The sequence below is a fragment of the Apium graveolens genome, unplaced genomic scaffold (genome assembly GCF_009905375.1).
Source record: "Apium graveolens cultivar Ventura unplaced genomic scaffold, ASM990537v1 ctg8570, whole genome shotgun sequence".
Classification (NCBI taxonomy): domain Eukaryota; kingdom Viridiplantae; phylum Streptophyta; class Magnoliopsida; order Apiales; family Apiaceae; genus Apium; species Apium graveolens.
In genome coordinates this window covers 85,399-107,682 of record NW_027421289.1, presented here as the reverse complement: position 1 = coordinate 107,682, position 22,284 = coordinate 85,399, and the positions used below count along the sequence as shown (strand labels likewise).

At 30.9% G+C, this 22,284-nt stretch overlaps 1 protein-coding gene across 1 annotated transcript; it reads left to right on the top strand.

Moving 5' to 3' along the window:
* The first annotated feature begins 7,092 nt into the window (after nucleotides 1–7,092).
* Nucleotides 7,093–11,608, top strand: LOC141705119 (protein FAR1-RELATED SEQUENCE 5-like). Its single transcript, XM_074508198.1, has 6 exons — nucleotides 7,093–7,114; nucleotides 9,915–10,358; nucleotides 10,487–10,799; nucleotides 10,875–10,950; nucleotides 11,039–11,149; nucleotides 11,417–11,608. Exons 1-6 carry the CDS (start codon nucleotides 7,093–7,095, stop codon nucleotides 11,606–11,608), a joined length of 1,158 nt encoding a protein of 385 aa, XP_074364299.1.
* Nucleotides 11,609–22,284: the final 10,676 nt, after the last annotated feature.

Sequence of the window (22,284 nt, the reverse complement as noted above, 5' to 3'; positions counted from 1 at the left end):
GGTGAACCTGTGTTTGGGTAAATGAGAACTACCTCGCGGTCTAAGAGTGAGAATTTTTTCTTTAGTCAGTTTTATAGATAAGGGAGTACTTTATGTGAATTCTGGTTTCGGTTTGAAAATGCTATGGATAAGCGGCGGAATGAAACTCGTAGATTAAACCATGAGTCCAATTCAAGCCTGCCAATTACTGTTTCAGAGTGGTTCATTGAAGATGATGCTACTGATTTGTTTACAAGAGCTATTTTTTATAAACTTCAAGATGAGATTATTTCTTCTTGTTTGAATATGCAAATCAAGAAAATGAGTGAAGAAATTGACGGCATTACTTGTTTGGAAATCAGAGATGTTAAAGTGAAAGATAAAATCTTTAAGGTAATTATATGATATTTCATTAATTACATAGTATACTCTGTGTTGGTGATTATTACATTTGATTAAATTTTGCAGGTGAGTGTCAGCTATGATCATGATGTGTGTTCATGCAATAAGTTTTTTATGTGTGGTATTTCTGTGGTTTAAAACAAATGGATTAGTTAAATTCCCCAAAAGTATGGTTTTCAATCGTTGGATGAAAATTGCTGAAAGTGGCAGTTCTTCAGTGTCTTTTGTTATTTCCGAAGATCATCTTAAAATACAAAAGGTTGCAGTCAAAGTTAGTCATATCAGGTTTGAATTCCGTAAAGTGGTTAACAAAGCTGGTACAGATTTAGATAAGCTGGATCATGTTCATTGGACAGTAAAGCAATTAAGTACTGATATGGATGATGGTGATGGTAGTGGAGGTGTTATGTCGAAAGCAGAGTTTATGGCAAATGTAGTTGGTCAGAAGCTGACATAAGATGTCAAGGTTAAAGTACCAAACATATGTAAAAATAAAGGGTCAGCCTTGAAGAGATATATCAGCCTAAAAGAGAAGGCAATGAATAATGCAAATAAGAAGCCTCAGAAGGGTAAACAATGCAAAGCAACTGCTCATAACTACATGAAATGTCCACGAAAAAGAGAAAAGAAGTACAGTTCATGCAACTAGTATTCCAGATTATTTTTCCCTTCAAGGATTATGTCCTCTACCAAACTGCATTTTAATTTAAAGGTTTTTATTTTTGTACTTATGTTTTCATGGTTTTCTAAAAATGTCTTTTGATTTTGCGACTGCCTGATATTCGTAGAGTAACCAATGATTTCACCTTCTAGGAATACCGAAAAAGAAATAGTTGCATATGTATTCTAAAATTCGAAACACAAATACAAAGACATGAATTTTGCAAGTCATTATATTTGATGTGAAGATAATAATCAATAGAAGTATAGTTTAAAACTCATACGATGATTTTCCTAAAAATTTTGGAACAATAATTCTGAATTTTGTCATGCAAATATTCTAATATTTTGGATTAGCTATTGTTGTAATCTTGTGGCTTCTTGAGTTCAGTTTCCTCAATGTTACTATTACGCGTCTCACACTCTTATATCTTTAATAAATTAGAAAATTGATATTTAAGTACCAAACCATCTCAAGGAGCTTCTTGTGTATGTATTTTTAATATTTTTCATAAAAGTTACAATTTGAAAACATTTATTTAATTAGATGAAAAATATATTAAAAGTTTGGTCAACTATGGGGTTTTACTATTTGCACCACTTTTACTAAATATATTGATTTTTCTCAAATAGTTAACTCAATTGACACACCGTCTTTGCGTGCACGATCTACAGAGTGTCTAGAATAAAATTACTCAAAAATATATTTTTAGGAAGTGCAATAAAAAACCGGAGATAGCAGTTTTTAGGCAGTAAGAATTTTTGGTGATTACTCTTTGCATGACCTTGACTCCGATATTTTTGTTAAATCTAAAATTTAACATTTTAAGTTCAAATTTTAAAGAGGTCGTCCTCGCTATATAGGTCATCAACTGTTCATGTTTCATAGTTTTAAAAAAATTGAGGGCCATGTTTATTCCCCTGTCAGTACCACGTAACAGTTTGGCTTTCTCGACATTGTTCACTAAAACGGACTTTTCTCCGAAACCGTAAATCACCTTGACACGATCTTTATATATTTACAAACTACGAAAGAAGTTTTTTACAGTTACGGCAAGTGGAATTCAAAATTACAAGTTTTACATTTCGTAAAGCCCTAAACGCACACAAACATAACAACGGGTATATGCGTAACGATTCCCGAGTTTACTACGTGTTGGTTTTCTTAGTGTATGTGTTGGTGTTGGTTTTCTTGGGAATGTTTTTTATGGTATTTTTGGAGATTTGGAACTCTGCATCAAAATTGTGATGGTGGTAAATATCACAAGAAATTTCTTTCGACAACAAAAGACAGTTCATAATTTGTCAATCTTGGAAAAGTAATTCAGAAACAATAGAAATAAGCCTAAAAGATTTTTTAGAATTTCCGTGGATACACTGTTTCAAATTATCGACAATAACTTATAATAGAGGTAAAAAGATTGAACAGAAACTCGCCTTTCTTCTCATTAATCGAAACTGTTTCAAGTTATCGACAATAACTTCTAATAGAGGTAAAAAGATTGAACAAAAACTCGCCTTTCTTCTCATTAATCGAAACTGTTACTATTAGAAACCTTAGCGAAAAAGACATAAACAACTCGATTCCATGAAAGTTTAGATGAATCTTCGATCTCATTAATCACAGATTTTATATCTGAAACTATAATATTAGGTGGTATGTTTTCATAAACCTAATTTTCACATAATATTTTCTAGATAAATAATAAAATTGAAAAATTAAAGTAACATAATTGAAGTCTTAAAACCAATCGTCAGAGTATGAACTAAGCGAATCAATTATTCAAACCACAAGATTTTTCTTGTCATTACGCAATCGTTGCGAGCATAAAATTTTTTTTATCAAACCAAGGGGGAAATAGTTCCAAATAGTTGATGCAAGTCCTCCAAAGTTGTTGTTGTCATTCAGAAAGCAACCACGCCCAAAAATCCTCGCCCATTCCCTAATAACATTTCACACGGGAATTATTAATTTAATTATGAGGTAAAAGTAAAATTGTATAGATATTTGTAGTTTAAAATTTGAAATGCTAAGCTACTACTGTAAGCTAGGATAATACCTGCTGATCATCATTAGACTGATGATTTCCTTTCGATTCAAAATGGGGAGTCCCAGTGTTGCATCCATTATCATGATACTATAATATTTGTCATATACAGGATTAATTAGTTTAGCATTGAACATGAAAAGCTAAGAGACTCATGTTCAATTTTAACACCTGGTATTGTAATTTCTTAATTCCATTTAACATGAAACATATATCAACATCTCATACTAGCGGAGTTATCAAGTTTAATGCTATGTATTTGTAAAATATTAGTAATTGCTTGTTTCACGTGAAATGACTTATGTTATGCAGCTATTCCTAAGTCTTAATGATATGAAATATGATGTTAACATGATATCAGATCCTGATATCCCTGGTTACTGGAGGACTCAAACGAGTCCCTCCTACCCCAATATTCTCAATAACTATTGAAAAGATTGATATTGTACTTTGGTGTGCCCAAAAATGGGACGAGATCCCGACTGGGATCCCCACTTAGTAATTGAAAATCGTAAGAATTTTCGTAATTAAAATTGCTGACTTTTAAAAAGGTAAAATTTTGAATTCGGAAATTGATGATTTTGTGCAAAGTAAAAATTTTAAATTTTATAAAATTACAAACTTTAACTACGAAGATTACAAGTTCTCATAATTCTCATTTTAAGAAGTTCTTATTTGAGCAATATATATATATATATATTGAGAATATTTGAGCAAGATATCCTCACTTGTCCATGCATCAATATATTTTGATATCTGAATAATTTTTCATATGTTAAGTCTATACCTCATCAAGGTCTGTGTTCACCTTTTCAGCATTTGGCATATCTTTTTCTTCCAGAAAGGTATCTCCAAAATCAAAATTGTTTCCAACGTAGTAGTCTTGATATTTGTTCTACATGTGATAACACGTAAAGGAGAAAGATGAAGATAATCATGCAGAAATATATTGATATCTAAATAATTTTGCAAATATTAAGTCAGTTCCTCATCAAGGTTTGTGGGCACCTTGTCAGGATTTGGCATGTCTTTGTTTACCAGAAAGGCACCTCCAAAATCATAATTGTTTCCGACGTCGTAGTCTTGATTTTTGTTCTACAAGCGATGACACGTAAAAGAGAAAGATGAAGATATTCATGCACACTTGTAGAAATTTTAAATTCTAAGACAAGATGTATAGAAGAGAAAGAGCAGAACATAAATTTATGTTAATTTTACCTCAGCATCAGTTGATTCGTTTTTCTGCTCAGGGACAACAGAATCGATTTGAGGATATGCAAAATCTCTCTGTGAAACAAATGTACTATAAATTTAAAAGTCTTTTAATATATTGTTCTGGTTAAATTTGAAGATGAGAAGCTATTTCTGAGACACTCCTCAAATAAACAATTAGTCCTCTGTGTATTTGCAGCAATGTATCAATATCTAAATAATTACCTCATCAGGGCTTATGTGCGCCTTGTCAGCATTTTACATGTCTTTGTTTAGAAAGGCATCTCCAAAATTAAAACTGTTTCCGATGTAGTAGTCCTGATTGTTGTTCTACATGCGATAACACGTGAAGGAGAAATATGTACATAATCATGCAGAATATATCAATATCTAAATAATTCTACATATATTAAGTATATACCTCATCAAGGTCTGTTTGCACATTGTCAGCATTTGGCAAGTCTTTGTTAACCAGAAAGGCATCTCCAAAATCAAAATTGTTTCGTATGTAGAACTCTTGATTTTTATTCTACATGTGATAACACGTAAAGGAGAAAGATGAAAATAATTAGGCATATTTTGAAATTTAAATTGTAAACCTTAAGTTGTTTAGCAGAGACAGAGTAGAACATGAATTTATGTAAACTTAATATACCAAATCAGTTGACTGATAGGTACTTCCATAAACGGAAACGTTAATTTGATCAGCAGATCTGTATTGTTGCTCAGGGACAACATTATCAAATGTAGGAGATGCGAAATTTCTCTGTGAAGCAAATGTATTGTAAACTTCAAGTGCACCGCCAGTATAGTAGTTTTGTGGCTGTGTTTGTTTAGAAAAGCCATTCTGATTCATGTGAATCGGAGCCAAAGTTTGGACAGAATTAAATCCACTGCTAATCTTGTCACTGCTAGAAAATTCGGGTGTTTGTGGCTGGTACATCAGACTGGGATATGTACCGTTTGTTAGTCCACTTGGAGGAAAACCTGTAGCATTACAAATCAAATAGTTTTCACCCAAGCTCATTCATGTTAACAAATGCCTGACAGAATCGTGTCAACTGTTTAATTACCTGGACTGGTTAGTAGCTTAGATTGTCCGTAACCTAGTAGTTCCTTATGGCTGAGAAACGATGAGGACCACCTTTTCCCATTTTGGAGTGTTTTAAACAAGTCTGGATTTTGTTCTGCTTCAGACTGTTTCTCTTGGTCGATTCGGTACTTCTGCCAATATTAGAATAAAGAAGACATTAGAACAGCAAAATTAGAAATTCTCGTCACACAGAAGAAAAGGAGAAAAGAGGGGGAGGAACTAACTTGCAAGTGACTGGCTACTTGTTCCCTCCTCAGTCCAGGCACATTCATTACGGTAACAATGTTCCTCGGAATAGATCCTACAACAAAAATTCATCGCGGACAATTCAAGTATGTGAGACATAATCGACATCATTAAACTGTAGTGAAAGACATGTTAAAATGTAACATCTTACCTTGAGGCCCTAGATGCTGCACAGCTCTTACAAACTTGTCATGGAGAAAAGGTGTCCAATTAAGCTTGTTCTTTTTTGTTAGAAGAGCTTTGTCTTTCGGAACTCTGTTTTTGCCATGATTATGATCTTCATTATCAGTTATCTGAAGCTTTGGCTTCGATTTCTTTTCATATAACTTATTACCAGTGTCATCTTCATTGTCCTTAGCAGAACTATCATCAGATATTAAGTTTTTCCCTTTAGCTAGATTCTTTTTCCATTGGTTCACAAAATCCCATATTGATTTCAAGTCTTCTGTAGTAATGGGCTTAACTACGAAAAGGGAAGCTCCACTCTGACTTCCCTCGCATAGATTACTAGCTTCTCTGTCACCTGACATCACTAACAATAAAATTTCAAGAGTTTGATTAGTCTGTTGGTGAAGATCATTGAGGGAACTGTACAACTAAAATTGAGGAAAAAAACAATCAAAAAGATTGATACTAATCATCTGAAAAACTGATCTAAAAACCGAGCAACCGCCTTCTTAATATCGTTTACTATTGCATGAAAAATTTATTATGCGCTTCAAAAAAATTGCGGTAATAAAAAAAATACCTAACATAGCACTAGATAAAACTATTTTTCATAAAGCGCGGTTATATATTAATGAAATTTAAATTCAGTTATAGTGACACTCACATACAACCGGTAATTGAAAATCTTGATGAATCCATCTTTGTAGTTCAAACCCATCCATGCCTGGCATGTGGACATCAGATACCACCAGATCAAACTTAATGACTCCAGTCCGTAGGATGCGCAAAGCATCCAGAGGATCCTTGGCAGTCAATACTATGAGAAAACAAAACAAGAAAATATTAGACGCAACATCTGTTAAGTAACGAGCTCATTTAAAATCTAAAGATGTTAGAAAAAGGCATCTGATACTATATTCTAGAAAGATCAGTATGCCACATCAAAAGATTTGAGATGGTAATTTAAAAATCAGTCAAAATGAACCAAATCTTCTGCAATTTTTTTTATAATTTCCTCTTGTTTTTAACTCGTACAATTAAAATATGAATTATTAGCAGATTTTATAAATAAGAAATGAATAGAGTTTATATACATACCTCGATAGGCGCATCCCTTTAGCAAACTAGCAATAAGAGATAAGCAAGTTCTATCATCGTCCACCACCAAAATGGTCACCATTTTTTCCTTAGTACTTCCATTGTTACAGCCATTGTTTTGATTATTTAACTTAGAAATCTCCATATCTCACAGTCGAAATGAATTGAAATGTATATGCAATAGCGATGGGACCAAAATTTCGAGACTGTATAGGCTAATATACAGATGTAAGTGTAATTTATCCAATGTGCCTAAATATATACCGTTTAGGGGATCTAGCTAGGGGCATTTAGGACATGACCAGCATTGTTGTAAATTATAATTAAATTGACTTTTTTTATATAATATGTTCCTTAAAAGTTAAGGAGTAGGTCATAATTTCTCGATAAAGTAAAATATTATTGGGTTCGAACTTGCATTATAATAAAAATAGAATTTTATCATTATTTGAAATTGGATATGAATTTTAGAAAACGACACGTAAGTTAAAGTTTATCGTTTTTATGATTTTAAAATTGACTAACATAGACAAAATTCATATGTTCTGCTGGTACAGAAATTCATGACTATAAAAATACAAAATATACACAAAATTATTAAACTAAAAATATAGCATTCGCATACTCAACCTAATAACGGTGAAGTATGGGCTCGGCTTAATTGGTAAAATTTGGGCAAAATTGTTACTTGTTATCCTCCGGCGTATTGGCTGTGTGGGCAACTGACCCCACTGAAATTTGAAAAACAGAAATTTTGAATGTTCGAATTTAATTAGGAAAAAAGTTATAATAAATAAGTTTTACCTTTACTCCTTTGAAAATATAGATTTATAGTAATAAATTGTTATTTGACCCCATACCATTGTGCATTATGGTAGAATTGGTTCATTATAAATATTTTGTTAATATTTCTAAAATATTTTCTACATTCATCTTGGTCTTTACAAAATTTTTGAACTTGTGGCTCGAATTTCTAGCTACGCCAGTGGTTATGCTCAAGGTTGTACTCTTAACAAACAATTGTAGTTATTGTAAATGGAAAGTGAAAGATTAAAAAAATTCGTTTAGTGTAATAAATCGGGGTTTAAAATAAATTTTAATTTTTTTAATCAAGAAAATATTTATTGATAATTCTTTTTTCATATGAATTCTTTTTTCCTATTGATTTCGTGAAATGAAATTTGGATAAAGCTAAATTTCCAATAGTTGAGTTTTCGATATAAACAGGTGGAGGGTTAAAGATAAAGACAAGAGCACCTTCATTTTTCTTATAGAATAATCTCAAATTCATTATGTCATTTAATAGATGAGCAATACCTTTTTAACAATACCTTTTTATTAAAAAAAGTTATAAAAAGATGTTCAAACAATATCTTCTTAAAAATACTAAAATAAATATTAGATTGAATATATAAGTGTGATATGTATGGATTAGCTGAATCGAAGTTCTGTCCGCTTTTGGTTGACTATAAATTTCAAAGAATATTTGGTTCGAGGACCCACAAAAAAATACGATTTACGTTAATTAGTCCAAAACAATTAGCAAAAAAAGGTTATAAGCATTTCTAGTTCCTTGACAAGAAAAGGTTTAAAATGTTGCTCAGGTTCAAATCTCTTCAAAATATATTAAAGGAAATAAAAAAAAGAGAACTGAAATTCACACTATATATATATATACACGATAATTTTCAAATACAAACCAATTTTAGAATAAAAATTACAAACTAGTGATTGATATAGGTATAAGTAGTGATTATAAACTAGAGAAAATATAATATTTTAGCTAGTGTATTACTTCATTAGATGTAAAAATATATTGTGTTGATTATGTTGGGACTCCATAAAATAGTATTTTAGTGAGGTTATTATTTTATGGATTACAATTTATTTGAGGTTCACATATATATATATATATATATATATATATATATATATATATATATGATAGTGCTCTAAAGAGAACTTCTGAAACTGAAAACCGTAAGAATTTTCGTAATTAAAATTGCTGACTTTTAAAAAGGTAAAATTTTGAATTCGAAAATTGATGATTTTGTGCAAAGTAAAAATTTTAAATTTTATAAAATTACAAACTTTAGCTACGAAGATTACAAGTTCTCATAATTCTCATTTTAAGAAGTTCTTATTTGAGAAATATATATATATATATATATGTATGTATATAAGCAATTGTTGAAATGAAAATAATTCTTATTATATAAGTAGAATGAAATCACAGCCATTTATTTTTTTCCCAAAGATTCATCCGATCCGTTTATTTTGTTATTAATTCAAAACATTGAAGACATTTATATGGTCTAATTAATTTCAAGGTCACCATTTATTTCTATTATTTCTCTCTATACTATTTCTCTCTCTAAGTTTTCTCTATCAATTTCCGCATCTCGTACATTCTCTATCTTTCTTCAATTTTTCTTTTTCGTGATTATCACTAAGCTCACTAAGTTCATATCTTGTTTCTTTTCATTTTTTGTAATCGACTGATTTCGTAGGTATTCTAAAGCACGATTACTTCAGATTTGTTGAAAATTTCTATGAATTAAGGTAATTACTTGCGTTTTAAACTCTTTTTATGTGTTTCATACCTTTCAGTTGATTTAGTAGTTTAAATGTAAAATTTAATAGTTACTTTCACTGATTATTCGACTATTATTAGTGATTATGTGTTGTGAGCTAACTTTGATTGTAGTGCGTTTGTAGTTTTATTTCTTATGTATTTTGAATTTGTAAGTTATTATTGGTATTTTTTTAGTGATTATAATTTTATGTGAATCAATGTCATTTGCTTATGTCTTAAGCCTTAACTGATTATTTGACTACGATTAGTGATAATGTAGTTATTAATTAATTTTACATGTGGTACATTTGTTATCATTGATGTTGCTTTTTTATTTGTAATTGTAAACAAGTGTATTGTTAGTGATTGTTGGTTAATTATGCTATATTAATATATTTTAGTTTGTTATGACTGAATTTTTATATGTTTTTAGGTTCCAGTTGCGGTGATTCGTCTCATATTAGCCGTTTAGTAGGTGATTATGTATCTAATGGCGGTAACAGTTTATCTGAAAGTGAGATTTCTGTTTCGCGTTTTAATATTTCACATGGTGGTCATAAGTATTACATTCCAAAGTATAGTGGTGATATTTCTAAACCAGAGGTTAATCAGAGTTTTGATAGTTTGGAAAAAGGTATTGAATTTTACAAGGAATATGGGATGTTGTCTAGATTTAATGTGAGGTTGAATATTGAAATGAAAGATGATAGGGATGAAATAATTTTGAGAAAATATATTATTTGTGGGAGAGCTGGTTTTAATGATCTGCCTAGAAATTTAGATGAAAGTTCTAGTAAAATTGTTAAGCGTAGGAGGACTGTTTCAGGGAGGTGCGGATGTAAAGCAATATGTGTTTTCAAATGTATTGGTCCGACAAGTATGTTATTGCTGTGTTTGAGGAAAAACACAATCATCCGTTAGCTTCTGAAGAGGGTCTTCAATTTTTGAAAGCAAATAGAGAAATGACTAATCGTATGCGCTAACATGTTGTTGATACTGCTAAAGTGAATATTGGTACTAGTAAATCTTTTACTTTGATGAAGGAACAGGTTGGTGGTTATGGCAATATTGGTGCTTCGGTACATGATTTTCAGAATTTTAATAGAGATTTAAGGTGTTATGTTGGTGAGGCTGATGCACAGATATTGCTGGAAAAGTTTAAAGTTTTACATGAGACATGTGAATCATTTTATTATACATATGATGTTGATTGTGAGGGTTATTTAACGAATCTTTTTTGGGCTGATGCTACTGCTAGAAGAAATTATGAATTAAATGGAGATGTTGTATCCTTTGATGCTACATTTAATACAAATCGGTATATTTTCTACCATTATAGGTTTTTTTTTAAATTGTATGATTCTTTTTGACCATTTTGTGTTTATTTTAACAGGTATAACATGATCTTTGCTCCTTTTACCGGTGTGGATAAACATGATCTATGTGTCACATTTGCTGCATGTCTTCTTGTTAAGAAGGATAAGAGTCATTATACATGGGCGTTTCAGCATTTTTTGAAGCAATAAAGCATAATCATATTCTTATGGTTCTGACTAGTGTCATGCAATGAAAGCTGCTGTTCCTGAAGTTTTTAAAGCAACCAATGAATATCCTGCCACTAAGCATCGTTTATGCATGTGGCATATAATCCAGAAATCCCCTCTTAAGGTATGTTAGATGATAATTTTTAAATTTATTTTTTTATTTTGGTTATTTATTGCATTTGGTTGTTACTGTTTTTGTTAGATTGATTTATATTTTTTAACCAATACCATCTTCTTTGAAAATGATCACTGATTTCGCTTCTATAATATTATTTGTTGGTAATATTGATTTTCTTTGTTTGGCTTTTTTGGCTTCTTTTATTTATCGTTTTTAAGTTGTTGAAGTGATTTCAATGTTTGATTTTTGTATTTGCTGTAATTTATTTGTCAGCTTGACAATCGATTGTGTAAGGAAACTGACTTTATGGAGAAGATGAAGAAATTTATCTGGTCTTCAACTATTGAGCCTGATGAGTTTAAATCAGGGTGGTTATCAGTTATGAAAGAGTTTAAACTTGAATGGAACAAGTGGTTAGGAAAAATGTATTCGCTTAGAAAGTCTTGGATTCCTGCGTATTTTTGAGGTGAACCTGTGTTTGGGTAAATGAGAACTACCTCGCGGTCTAAGAGTGAGAATTTTTTCTTTAGTTAGTTTTATAGATAAGGGAGTACTTTATGTGAATTCTGGTTTCGGTTTGAAAATGCTATGGATAAGCGGCGGAATGAAACTCGTAGATTAAACCATGAGTCCAATTCAAGCCTGCCAATTACTGTTTCAGAGTGGTTCATTGAAGATGATGCTACTGATTTGTTTACAAGAGCTATTTTTTATAAACTTCAAGATGAGATTATTTCTTCTTGTTTGAATATGCAAATCAAGAAAATGAGTGAAGAAATTGACGGCATTACTTGTTTGGAAATCAGAGATATTAAAGTGAAAGATAAAATCTTTAAGGTAATTGTATGATATTTCATTAATTACATAGTATACTCTGTGTTGGTGATTATTACATTTGATTAAATTTTGCAGGTGAGTGTCAGCTATGATCATGATGTGTGTTCATGCAATAAGTTTTTTATGTGTGGTATTTATGTGGTTTAAAACAAATTGGATTAGTTAAATTCCCCAAAAGTATGGTTTTCAATCGTTGGATGAAAATTGCTGAAAGTGGCAGTTCTTCAGTGTCTTTTGTTATTTCCGAAGATCATCTTAAAATACAAAAGGTTACAGTCAAAGTTAGTCATATCAGGTTTGAATTCCGTAAAGTGGTTAACAAAGCTGGTACAGATTTAGATAAGCTGGATCATGTTCATTGGACAGTAAAGCAATTAAGTACTGATATGGATGATGGTGATGGTAGTGGAGGTGTTATGTCGAAAGCAGAGTTTATGGCAAATGTAGTTGGTCAGAAGCTGACATAAGATGTCAAGGTTAAAGTACCAAACATATGTAAAAATAAAGGGTCAGCCTTGAAGAGATATATCAGTCTAAAAGAGAAGGCAATGAATAATGCAAATAAGAAGCCTCAGAAGGGTAAACAATGCAAAGCAACTGCTCATAACTATATGAAATGTCCACGAAAAAGAGAAAAGAAGTACAGTTCATGCAACTAGTATTCCAGATTATTTTTTCCTTCAAGGATTATGTCCTCTACCAAACTGCATTTTAATTTAAAGGTTTTTATTTTTGTACTTATGTTTTCATGGTTTTCTAAAAATCTCTTTTGATTTTGCGACTGCCTGATATTCGTAGAGTAACCAATGATTTCACCTTCTAGGAATACCGAAAAAGAAATAGTTGCATATGTATTCTAAAATTTGAAACACAAATACAAAGACATGAATTTTGCAAGTCATTATATTTGATGTGAAGATAATAATCAATAGAAGTATAGTTTAAAACTCATACGATGATTTTTCTAAAAATTTTGGAACAATAATTCTGAATTTTGTCATGCAAATATTCTAATATTTTGGATTAGCTATTGTTGTAATCTTGTGGCTTCTTGAGTTCAGTTTCCTCAATGTTACTATTACGCGTCTCACACTCTTATATCTTTAATAAATTAGAAAATTGATATTTAAGTACCAAACCATCTCAAGGAGCTTCTTGTGTATGTATTTTTAATATTTTTCATAAAAGTTACAATTTGAAAACATTTATTTAATTAGATGAAAAATATATTAAAAGTTTGGTCAACTATGGGGTTTTACTATTTGCACCACTTTTACTAAATATATTGATTTTTCTCAAATAGTTAACTCAATTGACACACCGTCTTTGCGTGCACGATCTACAGAGTGTCTCGAATTGCACGGAATCCACTACAACATTCGGGTATATTTTTAGGAAGTGCAATAAAAAACCGGAGATGGCAGTTTTTAGGCAGTAAGCATTTTTGGTGATTACTCTTTTCATGACCTTGACTCCGATATATTTGTTAAATCTAAAATTTAACATTTTAAGTTCAAATTTTAAAGAGGTCTTCCTCGCTGTATAGGTCATCAACTGTTCATGTTTCATAAGTTTTAAAAAAATTGAGGGCCATGTTTATTCCCCTGTCAGTACCACGTAACAGTTTGGCTTTCTCGACATTGTTCACTAAAACGGACTTTTCTCCGAAACCGTAAATCACCTTGACACGATCTTTATATATTTACAAACTACGAAAGAAGTTTTTTACAGTTACGGCAAGTGGAATTCAAAATACAAGTTTTACATTTCGTAAATCCCTAAACGCACACAAACATAACAACGGATATATGCGTAACGATTCCCGAGTTTACTACGTGTTGGTTTTCTTAGTGTATGTGTTGGTGTTGGTTTTCTTGGGAATGTTTTTTATGGTATTTTTGGAGATTTGGAACTCTGCATCAAAATTGTGATGGTGGTAAATATCACAAGAAATTTCTTTCGACAACAAAAGACAGTTCATAATTTGTCAATCTTGGAAAAGCAATTCAGAAACAATAGAAATAAGCCTAAAAGATTTTTTAGAATTTCCGTGGATACACTGTTTCAAATTATCGACAATAACTTCTAATAGAGGTAAAAAGATTGAACAGAAACTCGCCTTTCTTCTCATTAATCGAAACTGTTACTATTAGAAACCTGAGCGAAAAAGACATAAACAACTCGATTCCATGAAAGTTTAGATGAATCTTCGATCTCATTAATCACAGATTTTATATCTGAAACTATAATATTAGGTGGTATGTTTTCATAAACCTAATTTTCACATAATATTTTCTAGATAAATAATAAAATTGAAAAATTAAAGTAACATAATTGAAGTCTTAAAACCAATCGTCAGAGTATGAACTAAGCCAATCAATTATTCAAACCACAAGATTTTTCTTGTCATTACGCAATTGCTGCGAGCATAAAATTTTTTTATCAAACCAAGGGGGAAATAGTTCCAAATAGTTGATGCAAGTCCTCCAAAGTTGTTGTTGTCATTCAGAAAGCAACCACGCCCAAAAATCCTCGCCCATTCCCTAATAACATTTCACACGGGAATTATTAATTTAATTATGAGGTAAAAGTAAAATTGTATAGATATATGTAGTTTAAAATTTGAAATGCTAAGCTACTACTGTAAGCTAGGATAATACCTGCTGATCATCATTAGACTGATGATTTCCTTTCGATTCAAAATGGGGAGTCCCAGTGTTGCATCCATTATCATGATACTATAATATTTGTCATATACAGGATTAATTAGTTTAGCATTGAAGATGAAAAGCTAAGAGACTCATGTTCAATTTTAACACCTGGTATTGTAATTTCTTAATTCCATTTAACATGAAACATATATCAACATCTCATACTAGCGGAGTTATCAAGTTTAATGCTATGTATTTGTAAAATATTAGTAATTGCTTGTTTCACGTGAAATGACTTATGTTATGCAGCTATTCCTGAGTTTTAATGATATGAAATATGATGTTAACATGATATCAGATCCTGATATCCCTGGTTACTGGAGGACTCAAGCGAGTCCCTCCTACCCCAATATTCTCAATAACTATTGAAAAGATTGATATTGTACTTTGGTGTGCCCAAAAATGGGACGAGATCCCGACTGGGATCCCCACTTAGTAATTGAAAATCGTAAGAATTTTCGTAATTAAAATTGCTGACTTTTAAAAAGGTAAAATTTTGAATTCGGAAATTGATGATTTTGTGCAAAGTAAAAATTTTAAATTTTATAAAATTACAAACTTTAACTACGAAGATTACAAGTTCTCATAATTCTCATTTTAAGAAGTTCTTATTTGAGCAAAATATATATATATATATATATATATATTGAGAATATTTGAGCAAGATATCCCCACTTGTCCATGCATCAATATATTTTGATATCTGAATAATTTTTCATATGTTAAGTCTATACCTCATCAAGGTCTGTGTTCACCTTTTCAGCATTTGGCATATCTTTTTCTTCCAGAAAGGTATCTCCAAAATCAAAATTGTTTCCAACGTAGTAGTCTTGATATTTGTTCTACATGTGATAACACGTAAAGGAGAAAGATGAAGATAATCATGCAGAAATATATTGATATCTAAATAATTTTGCAAATATTAAGTCAGTTCCTCATCAAGGTTTGTGGGCACCTTGTCAGCATTTGGCATGTCTTTGTTTACCAGAAAAGCACCTCCAAAATCATAATTATTTCCGACGTCGTAGTCTTGATTTTTGTTCTACAAGCGATGACACGTAAAAGAGAAAGATGAAGATATTAATGCACACTTGTAGAAATTTTAAATTCTAAGACAAGATGTATAGAAGAGAAAGAGCAGAACATAAATTTATGTTAATTTTACCTCAGCATCAGTTGATTCGTTTTTTCTGCTCAGGGACAACAGAATCGATTTGAGGATATGCAAAATCTCTCTGTGAAACAAATGTACTATAAATTTAAAAGTCTTTTAATATATTGTTCTGGTTAAATTTGAAGATGAGAAGCTATTTCTGAGACACTCCTCAAATAAACAATTAGTCCTCTGTGTATTTGCAGCAATGTATCAATATCTAAATAATTACCTCATCAAGGCTTATGTGCGCCTTGTCAGCATTTTGCATGTCTTTGTTTAGAAAGGCATCTCCAAAATTAAAACTGTTTCCGATGTAGTAGTCCTGATTGTTGTTCTACATGCGATAACACGTGAAGGAGAAATATGTACATAATCATGCAGAATATATCAATATCTAAATAATTCTACATATATTAAGTATATACCTCATCAAGGTCTGTTTGCACATTGTAAGCATTTGGCAAGTCTTTGTTAACCAGAAAGGCATCTCCAAAATCAAAATTGTTTCGTATGTAGAACTCTTGATTTTTATTCTACATGTGATAACACGTAAAGGAGAAAGATGAAAATAATTAGGCATATTTTGAAATTTAAATTGTAAACCTTAAGTTGTTTAGCAGAGACAGAGTAGAACATGAATTTATGTAAACTTAATATACCAAATCAGTTGACTGATAGGTACTTCCATAAACGGAAACGTTAATTTGATCAGCAGATCTGTATTGTTGCTCAGGGACAACATTATCAAATGTAGGAGATGCGAAATTTCTCTGTGAAGCAAATGTATTGTAAACTTCAAGTGCACCGCCAGTATAGTAGTTTTGTGGCTGTGTTTGTTTAGAAAAGCCATTCTGATTCATGTGAATCGGAGCCAAAGTTTGGACAGAATTAAATCCACTGCTAATCTTGTCACTGCTAGAAAATTCGGGTGTTTGTGGCTGGTACATCAGACTGGGATATGTACCGTTTGTTAGTCCACTTGGAGAAAAACCTGTAGCATTACAAATCAAATAGTTTTCACCCAAGCTCATTCATGTTAGCAAATGCCTGACAGAATCGTGTCATCTGTTTAATTACCTGGACTGGTTAGTAGCTTAGATTGTCCGTAACCTAGTAGTTCCTTATGGCTGAGAAACGATGAGGACCACCTTTTCCCATTTTGGAGTGTTTTAAACAAGTCTGGATTTTGTTCTGCTTCAGACTGTTTCTCTTGGTCGATTCGGTACTTCTGCCAATATTAGAATAAAGAAGACATTAGAACAGCAAAATTAGAAATTCTCGTCACACAGAAGAAAAGGAGAAAAGAGGGGGAGGAACTAACTTGCAAGTGACTGGCTACTTGTTCCCTCCTCAGTCCAGGCACATTCATTACGGTAACAATGTTCCTCGGAATAGATCCTACAACAAAAATTCATCGCGGACAATTCAAGTATGTGAGACATAATCGACATCATTAAACTGTAGTGAAAGACATGTTAAAATGTAACATCTTACCTTGAGGCCCTAGATGCTGCACAGCTCTTACAAACTTGTCATGGAGAAAAGGTGTCCAATTAAGCTTGTTCTTTTTTGTTAGAAGAGCTTTGTCTTTCGGAACTCTGAAAAACTGATCTAAAAACCGAGCAACCGCCTTCTTAATATCGTTTACTATTGCATGAAAAATTTATTATGCGCTTCAAAAAAATTGCGGTAATAAAAAAAATACCTAACATAGCACTAGATAAAACTATTTTTCATAAAGCGCGGTTATATATTAATGAAATTTAAATTCAGTTATAGTGACACTCACATACAACCGGTAATTGAAAATCTTGATGAATCCATCTTTGTAGTTCAAACCCATCCATGCCTGGCATGTGGACATCAGATACCACCAGATCAAACTTAATGACTCCAGTCCGTAGGATGCGCAAAGCATCCAGAGGATCCTTGGCAGTCAATACTATGAGAAAACAAAACAAGAAAATATTAGACGCAACATCTGTTAAGTAACGAGCTCATTTAAAATCTAAAGATGTTAGAAAAAGGCATCTGATACTATATTCTAGAAAGATCAGTATGCCACATCAAAAGATTTGAGATGGTAATTTAAAAATCAGTCAAAATGAACCAAATCTTCTGTAATTTTTTTTATAATTTCCTCTTGTTTTTAACTCGTACAATTAAAATATGAATTATTAGCAGATTTTATAAACAAGAAATGAATAGAGTTTATATACATACCTCGATAGGCGCATCCCTTTAGCAAACTAGCAATAAGAGATAAGCAAGGTTCTATCATCGTCCACCACCAAAATGGTCACCATTTTTTCCTTAGTACTTCCATTGTTAGAGCCATTATTTTGATTATTTAACTTAGAAATCTCCATATCTCACAGTCGAAATGAATTGAAATGTATATGCAATAGTGATGGGACCAAAATTTCGAGACTGTATAGGCTAATATACAGATGTAGGTATAATTTATCCAATATGCCTAAATATATACCGCGTAGGGGATCTAGCTAGGGGCATTTAGGACATGACCAGCATTGTGATAAATTATAATTAAATTGACTTTTTTTATATAATATCTTCCATAAAAGTTAAGGAGTACGTCATAATTTCTTGATAAAGTAAAATATTATTGGGTTCGAACTTGCATTATAATAAAAATAGAATTTTATCATTATTTGAAATTGGATATGAATTTTAGAAAATGATACTTAAGTTAAAGTTTATCGTTTTTATGATTTTAAAATTGACTAACATAGACAAAATTCATATGTTCTGCTGGTACAGAAATTCATGACTATAAAAGTACAAAATATACACAAAATTATTAAACTAAAAACTATAGCATTCGCATACTCAACCTAATCACGGTGAAGTATGGGCTCGGCTTAATTGGTAAAATTTGGGCAAAATTGTTACTTGTTATCCTCCGGCGTATTGGCTGTGTGGGCAACTGACCCCACTGAAATTTGAAAAACAGAAATTTTGAATGTTCGAATTTAATTATGAAAAAAGTTATAATAAATAAGTTTTACCTTTACTCCTTTGAAAATATAGATTTATAGTAATAAATTGTGATTTGACCCCATACCATTGTGCATTATGGTAGAATAGGTTCATTATAAATATTTTGTTAATATTTCTAAATTATTTTCTACATTCATCTTGGTCTTTACAAAATTTTTGAACTTGTGGCTCGAATTTCTAGCTACGCCAGTGGTTATGCTGAAGGTTGTACTCTTAACAAACAATTGTAGTTATTGTAAATGGAAAGTGAAAGATTAAAAATTTTTTATTAGTGTAATAAATCTGGGTTTAAAATAAATTTTAATTTTTTTAATCAAGAAAATATTTATTGATAATTCTTTTTTCATATGAATTCTTTTTTCCTATTGATTTCGTGAAATGAAATTTGGATAAAGCTAAATTTCCAATAGTTGAGTTTTCGATATAAACAGGTGGAGGGTTAAAGATAAAGACAAGAGCACCTTCATTTTTCTTATAGAATAATCTCAAATTCATTATTTCATTTAATAGATGAGCAATACCTTTTTAACAATACCTTTTTATTAAAAAAATTATAAAAAGATGTTCAAACAATATCTTCTTAAAAATACTAAAATAAATATTAGATTGAATATATAAGTATGATATGTATGGATTAGCTGAATCGAAGTTCTGTCCGCTTTTGGTTGACTATAAATTTCAAAGAATATTTGGTTCGAGGACCCACAAAAAAATACGATTTACGTTAATTAGTCCAAAACAATTAGCAAAAAAAGGTTATAAGCATTTCTAGTTCCTTGACAAGAAAAGGTTTAAAATGTTGCTCAGGTTAAAATCTCTTCAAAATATATTAAAGGAAATAAAAAAAAGAGAACTAAAATTCACACCACAGTATATATAAATATATATATATATATACACGACAATTTTCAAATACAAACCAATTTTAGAATAAAAATTATAAACTAGTGATTGATATAGGTATAAGTAGTGATTATAAACTAGAGAAAATATAATATTTTAGCTAGTGTATTACTTCATTAGATGTAAAAATATATTGTGTTGATTATGTTGGGACTCCATAAAATAGTATTTTAGTGAGGTTATTATTTTATGGATTACAATTTATTTGAGGTTCACACACACATATATATATATATATATATATATATATATATATATATGATAGTGCTCTAAAGAGAACTTCTGAAACTGAAAACCGTAAGAATTTTCGTAATTAAAATTGCTGACTTTTAAAAAGGTAAAATTTTGAATTCGAAAATTGATGATTTTGTGCAAAGTAAAAATTTTAAATTTTATAAAATTACAAACTTTAGCTATGAAGATTACAAGTTCTCATAATTCTCATTTTAAGAAGTTCTTATTTGAGCAATATATATATATATGTATGTATATAAGCAATTGTTGAAAATGAAAATAATTCTTATTATATAAGTAGAATGAAATCACAGCCATTTATTTTTTTCCCAAAGATTCATCCGATCCGGTTTATTTTGTTATTAATTCAAAACCTTAAAACATATATATGGTTAATTAATTTCAAGGTCACCATTTATTTCTATTCTTTCTCTCTCTACTATTTCTCTCTCTAAGTTTTCTCTCTCAATCTTCGCATCCCTGTACATTGTCTATCTTTCTTCAATTTTTCTTTTTCGTGATTATCACTGAGCTCACTAAGTTCATATCATTGTTTCTTTTCATTTTTTGTAATCGATTGATTTCGTAGGTATTCTAAAGCACGATTACTTCAGATTTGTTGAAAATTTCTACGAATTACTTGCGTCTTAAACTCTTTTTATGTGTTTCATACCTTTCGGTTGATTTAGTAGTTTAAATGTAAAATTTAATAGTTACTTTCACTGATTATTCGACTATTATTAGTGATTATGTGTTGTGAGCTAACTTTGATTGTAGTGCGTTTGTAGTTTTGTTTCTTATGTATTTTGAATTTGTAAGTTATTATTGGTATTTTTTTAGTGATTATAATTTTATGTGAATCAATGTCATTTGCTTATGTCTTAAGCCTTAACTGATTATTTGACTACGATTAGTGATAATGTAGTTATTAATTAATTTTACATGTGGTACATTTGTTATCATTGATATTGCTTTTTTATTTGTAATTGTAAACAAGTGTATTGTTAGTGATTGTTGGTTAATTATGCTATATTAATATATTTTAGTTTGTTATGACTGAATTTTTTATATGTTTTAGGTTCCAGTTGCGGTGATTCGTGTCATATTAGCCGTTTAGTAGGTGATTATGTATCTAATGGCGGTAACAGTTTATCTGAAAGTGAGATTTCTGTTTCGCGTTTTAATATTACACATGGTGGTCATAAGTATTACATTCCAAAGTATAGTGGTGATATTTCTAAACCAGAGGTTAATCAGAGTTTTGATAGTTTGGAAAAAGGTATTGAATTTTACAAGGAATATGGGAGGTTATCTAGATTTAATGTGAGGTTGAATATTGAAATGAAAGATGATAGGGATGAAATAATTTTGAGAAATATATTATTTGTGGGAGAGCTGGTTTTAATGATCTGCCTAGAAATTTAGATGAAAGTTCTAGTAAAATTGTTAAGCGTAGGAGGACTGTTTCAGGGAGGTCGTATTGGTCCGACAAGTATGTTATTGCTGTGTTTGAGGAAAAACACAATCATCCGTTAGCTTCTGAAGAGGGTCTTCAATTTTTGAAAGCAAATAGAGAAATGACTAATCGTATGCGCTAACATGTTGTTGATACTGCTAAAGTGAATATTGGTACTAGTAAATCTCTTACTTTGATGAAGGAACAGGTTGGTGGTTATGGCAATATTGGTGCTTTGGTACATGATTTTCAGAATTTTAATAGAGATTTAAGGTGTTATGTTGGTGAGGCTGATGCACAGATATTGCTGGAAAAGTTTAAAGTTTTACATGAGACATGTGAATCATTTTATTATGCATATGATGTTGATTCTGAGGGTCATTTAACGAAGCTTTTTTGGGCTGATGCTACTGCTAGAAGAAATTATGAATTAGATGGAGATGTTGTATCCTTTGATGCTACATTTATCACAAATCGGTATATTTTCTACCATTTTAGGTTTTTTTTAAAATTGTATGATTCTTTTTGACCATTTTGTGTTTATTTTAACAGGTATAACATGATCTTTGCTCCTTTTACTAGTGTGGATAAACATGATCTATGTGTCACATTTGCTGCATGTCTTCTTGTTAAGGAGGATAACAGTCATTATACATGGGCGTTTCAGCATTTTTTGAAGCAATAAAGCGTAATCATATTCTTATGGTTCTGACCAGTGTCATGCAATGAAAGCTGCTGTTCCTGAAGTTTTTAAAGCAACCAATGAATATCCTGCCACTAAGCATCGTTTATGCATGTGGCATATAATCCAGAAATCCCCTCT

Excerpts from the sequence above, each read along its gene's own strand:
- LOC141705119 (XM_074508198.1), top strand. The coding sequence starts at position 7,093 with ATGGGACCAAAATTTCGAGACT. Across the intron at positions 7,115-9,914 it reads GGGACCAAAATTTCGAGACT|GTTCCAGTTGCGGTGATTCG; the intron begins GTATAGGCTAAT and ends ATATGTTTTTAG. Across the intron at positions 10,951-11,038 it reads CATTTGCTGCATGTCTTCTT|TGTCATGCAATGAAAGCTGC; the intron begins GTTAAGAAGGAT and ends GGTTCTGACTAG.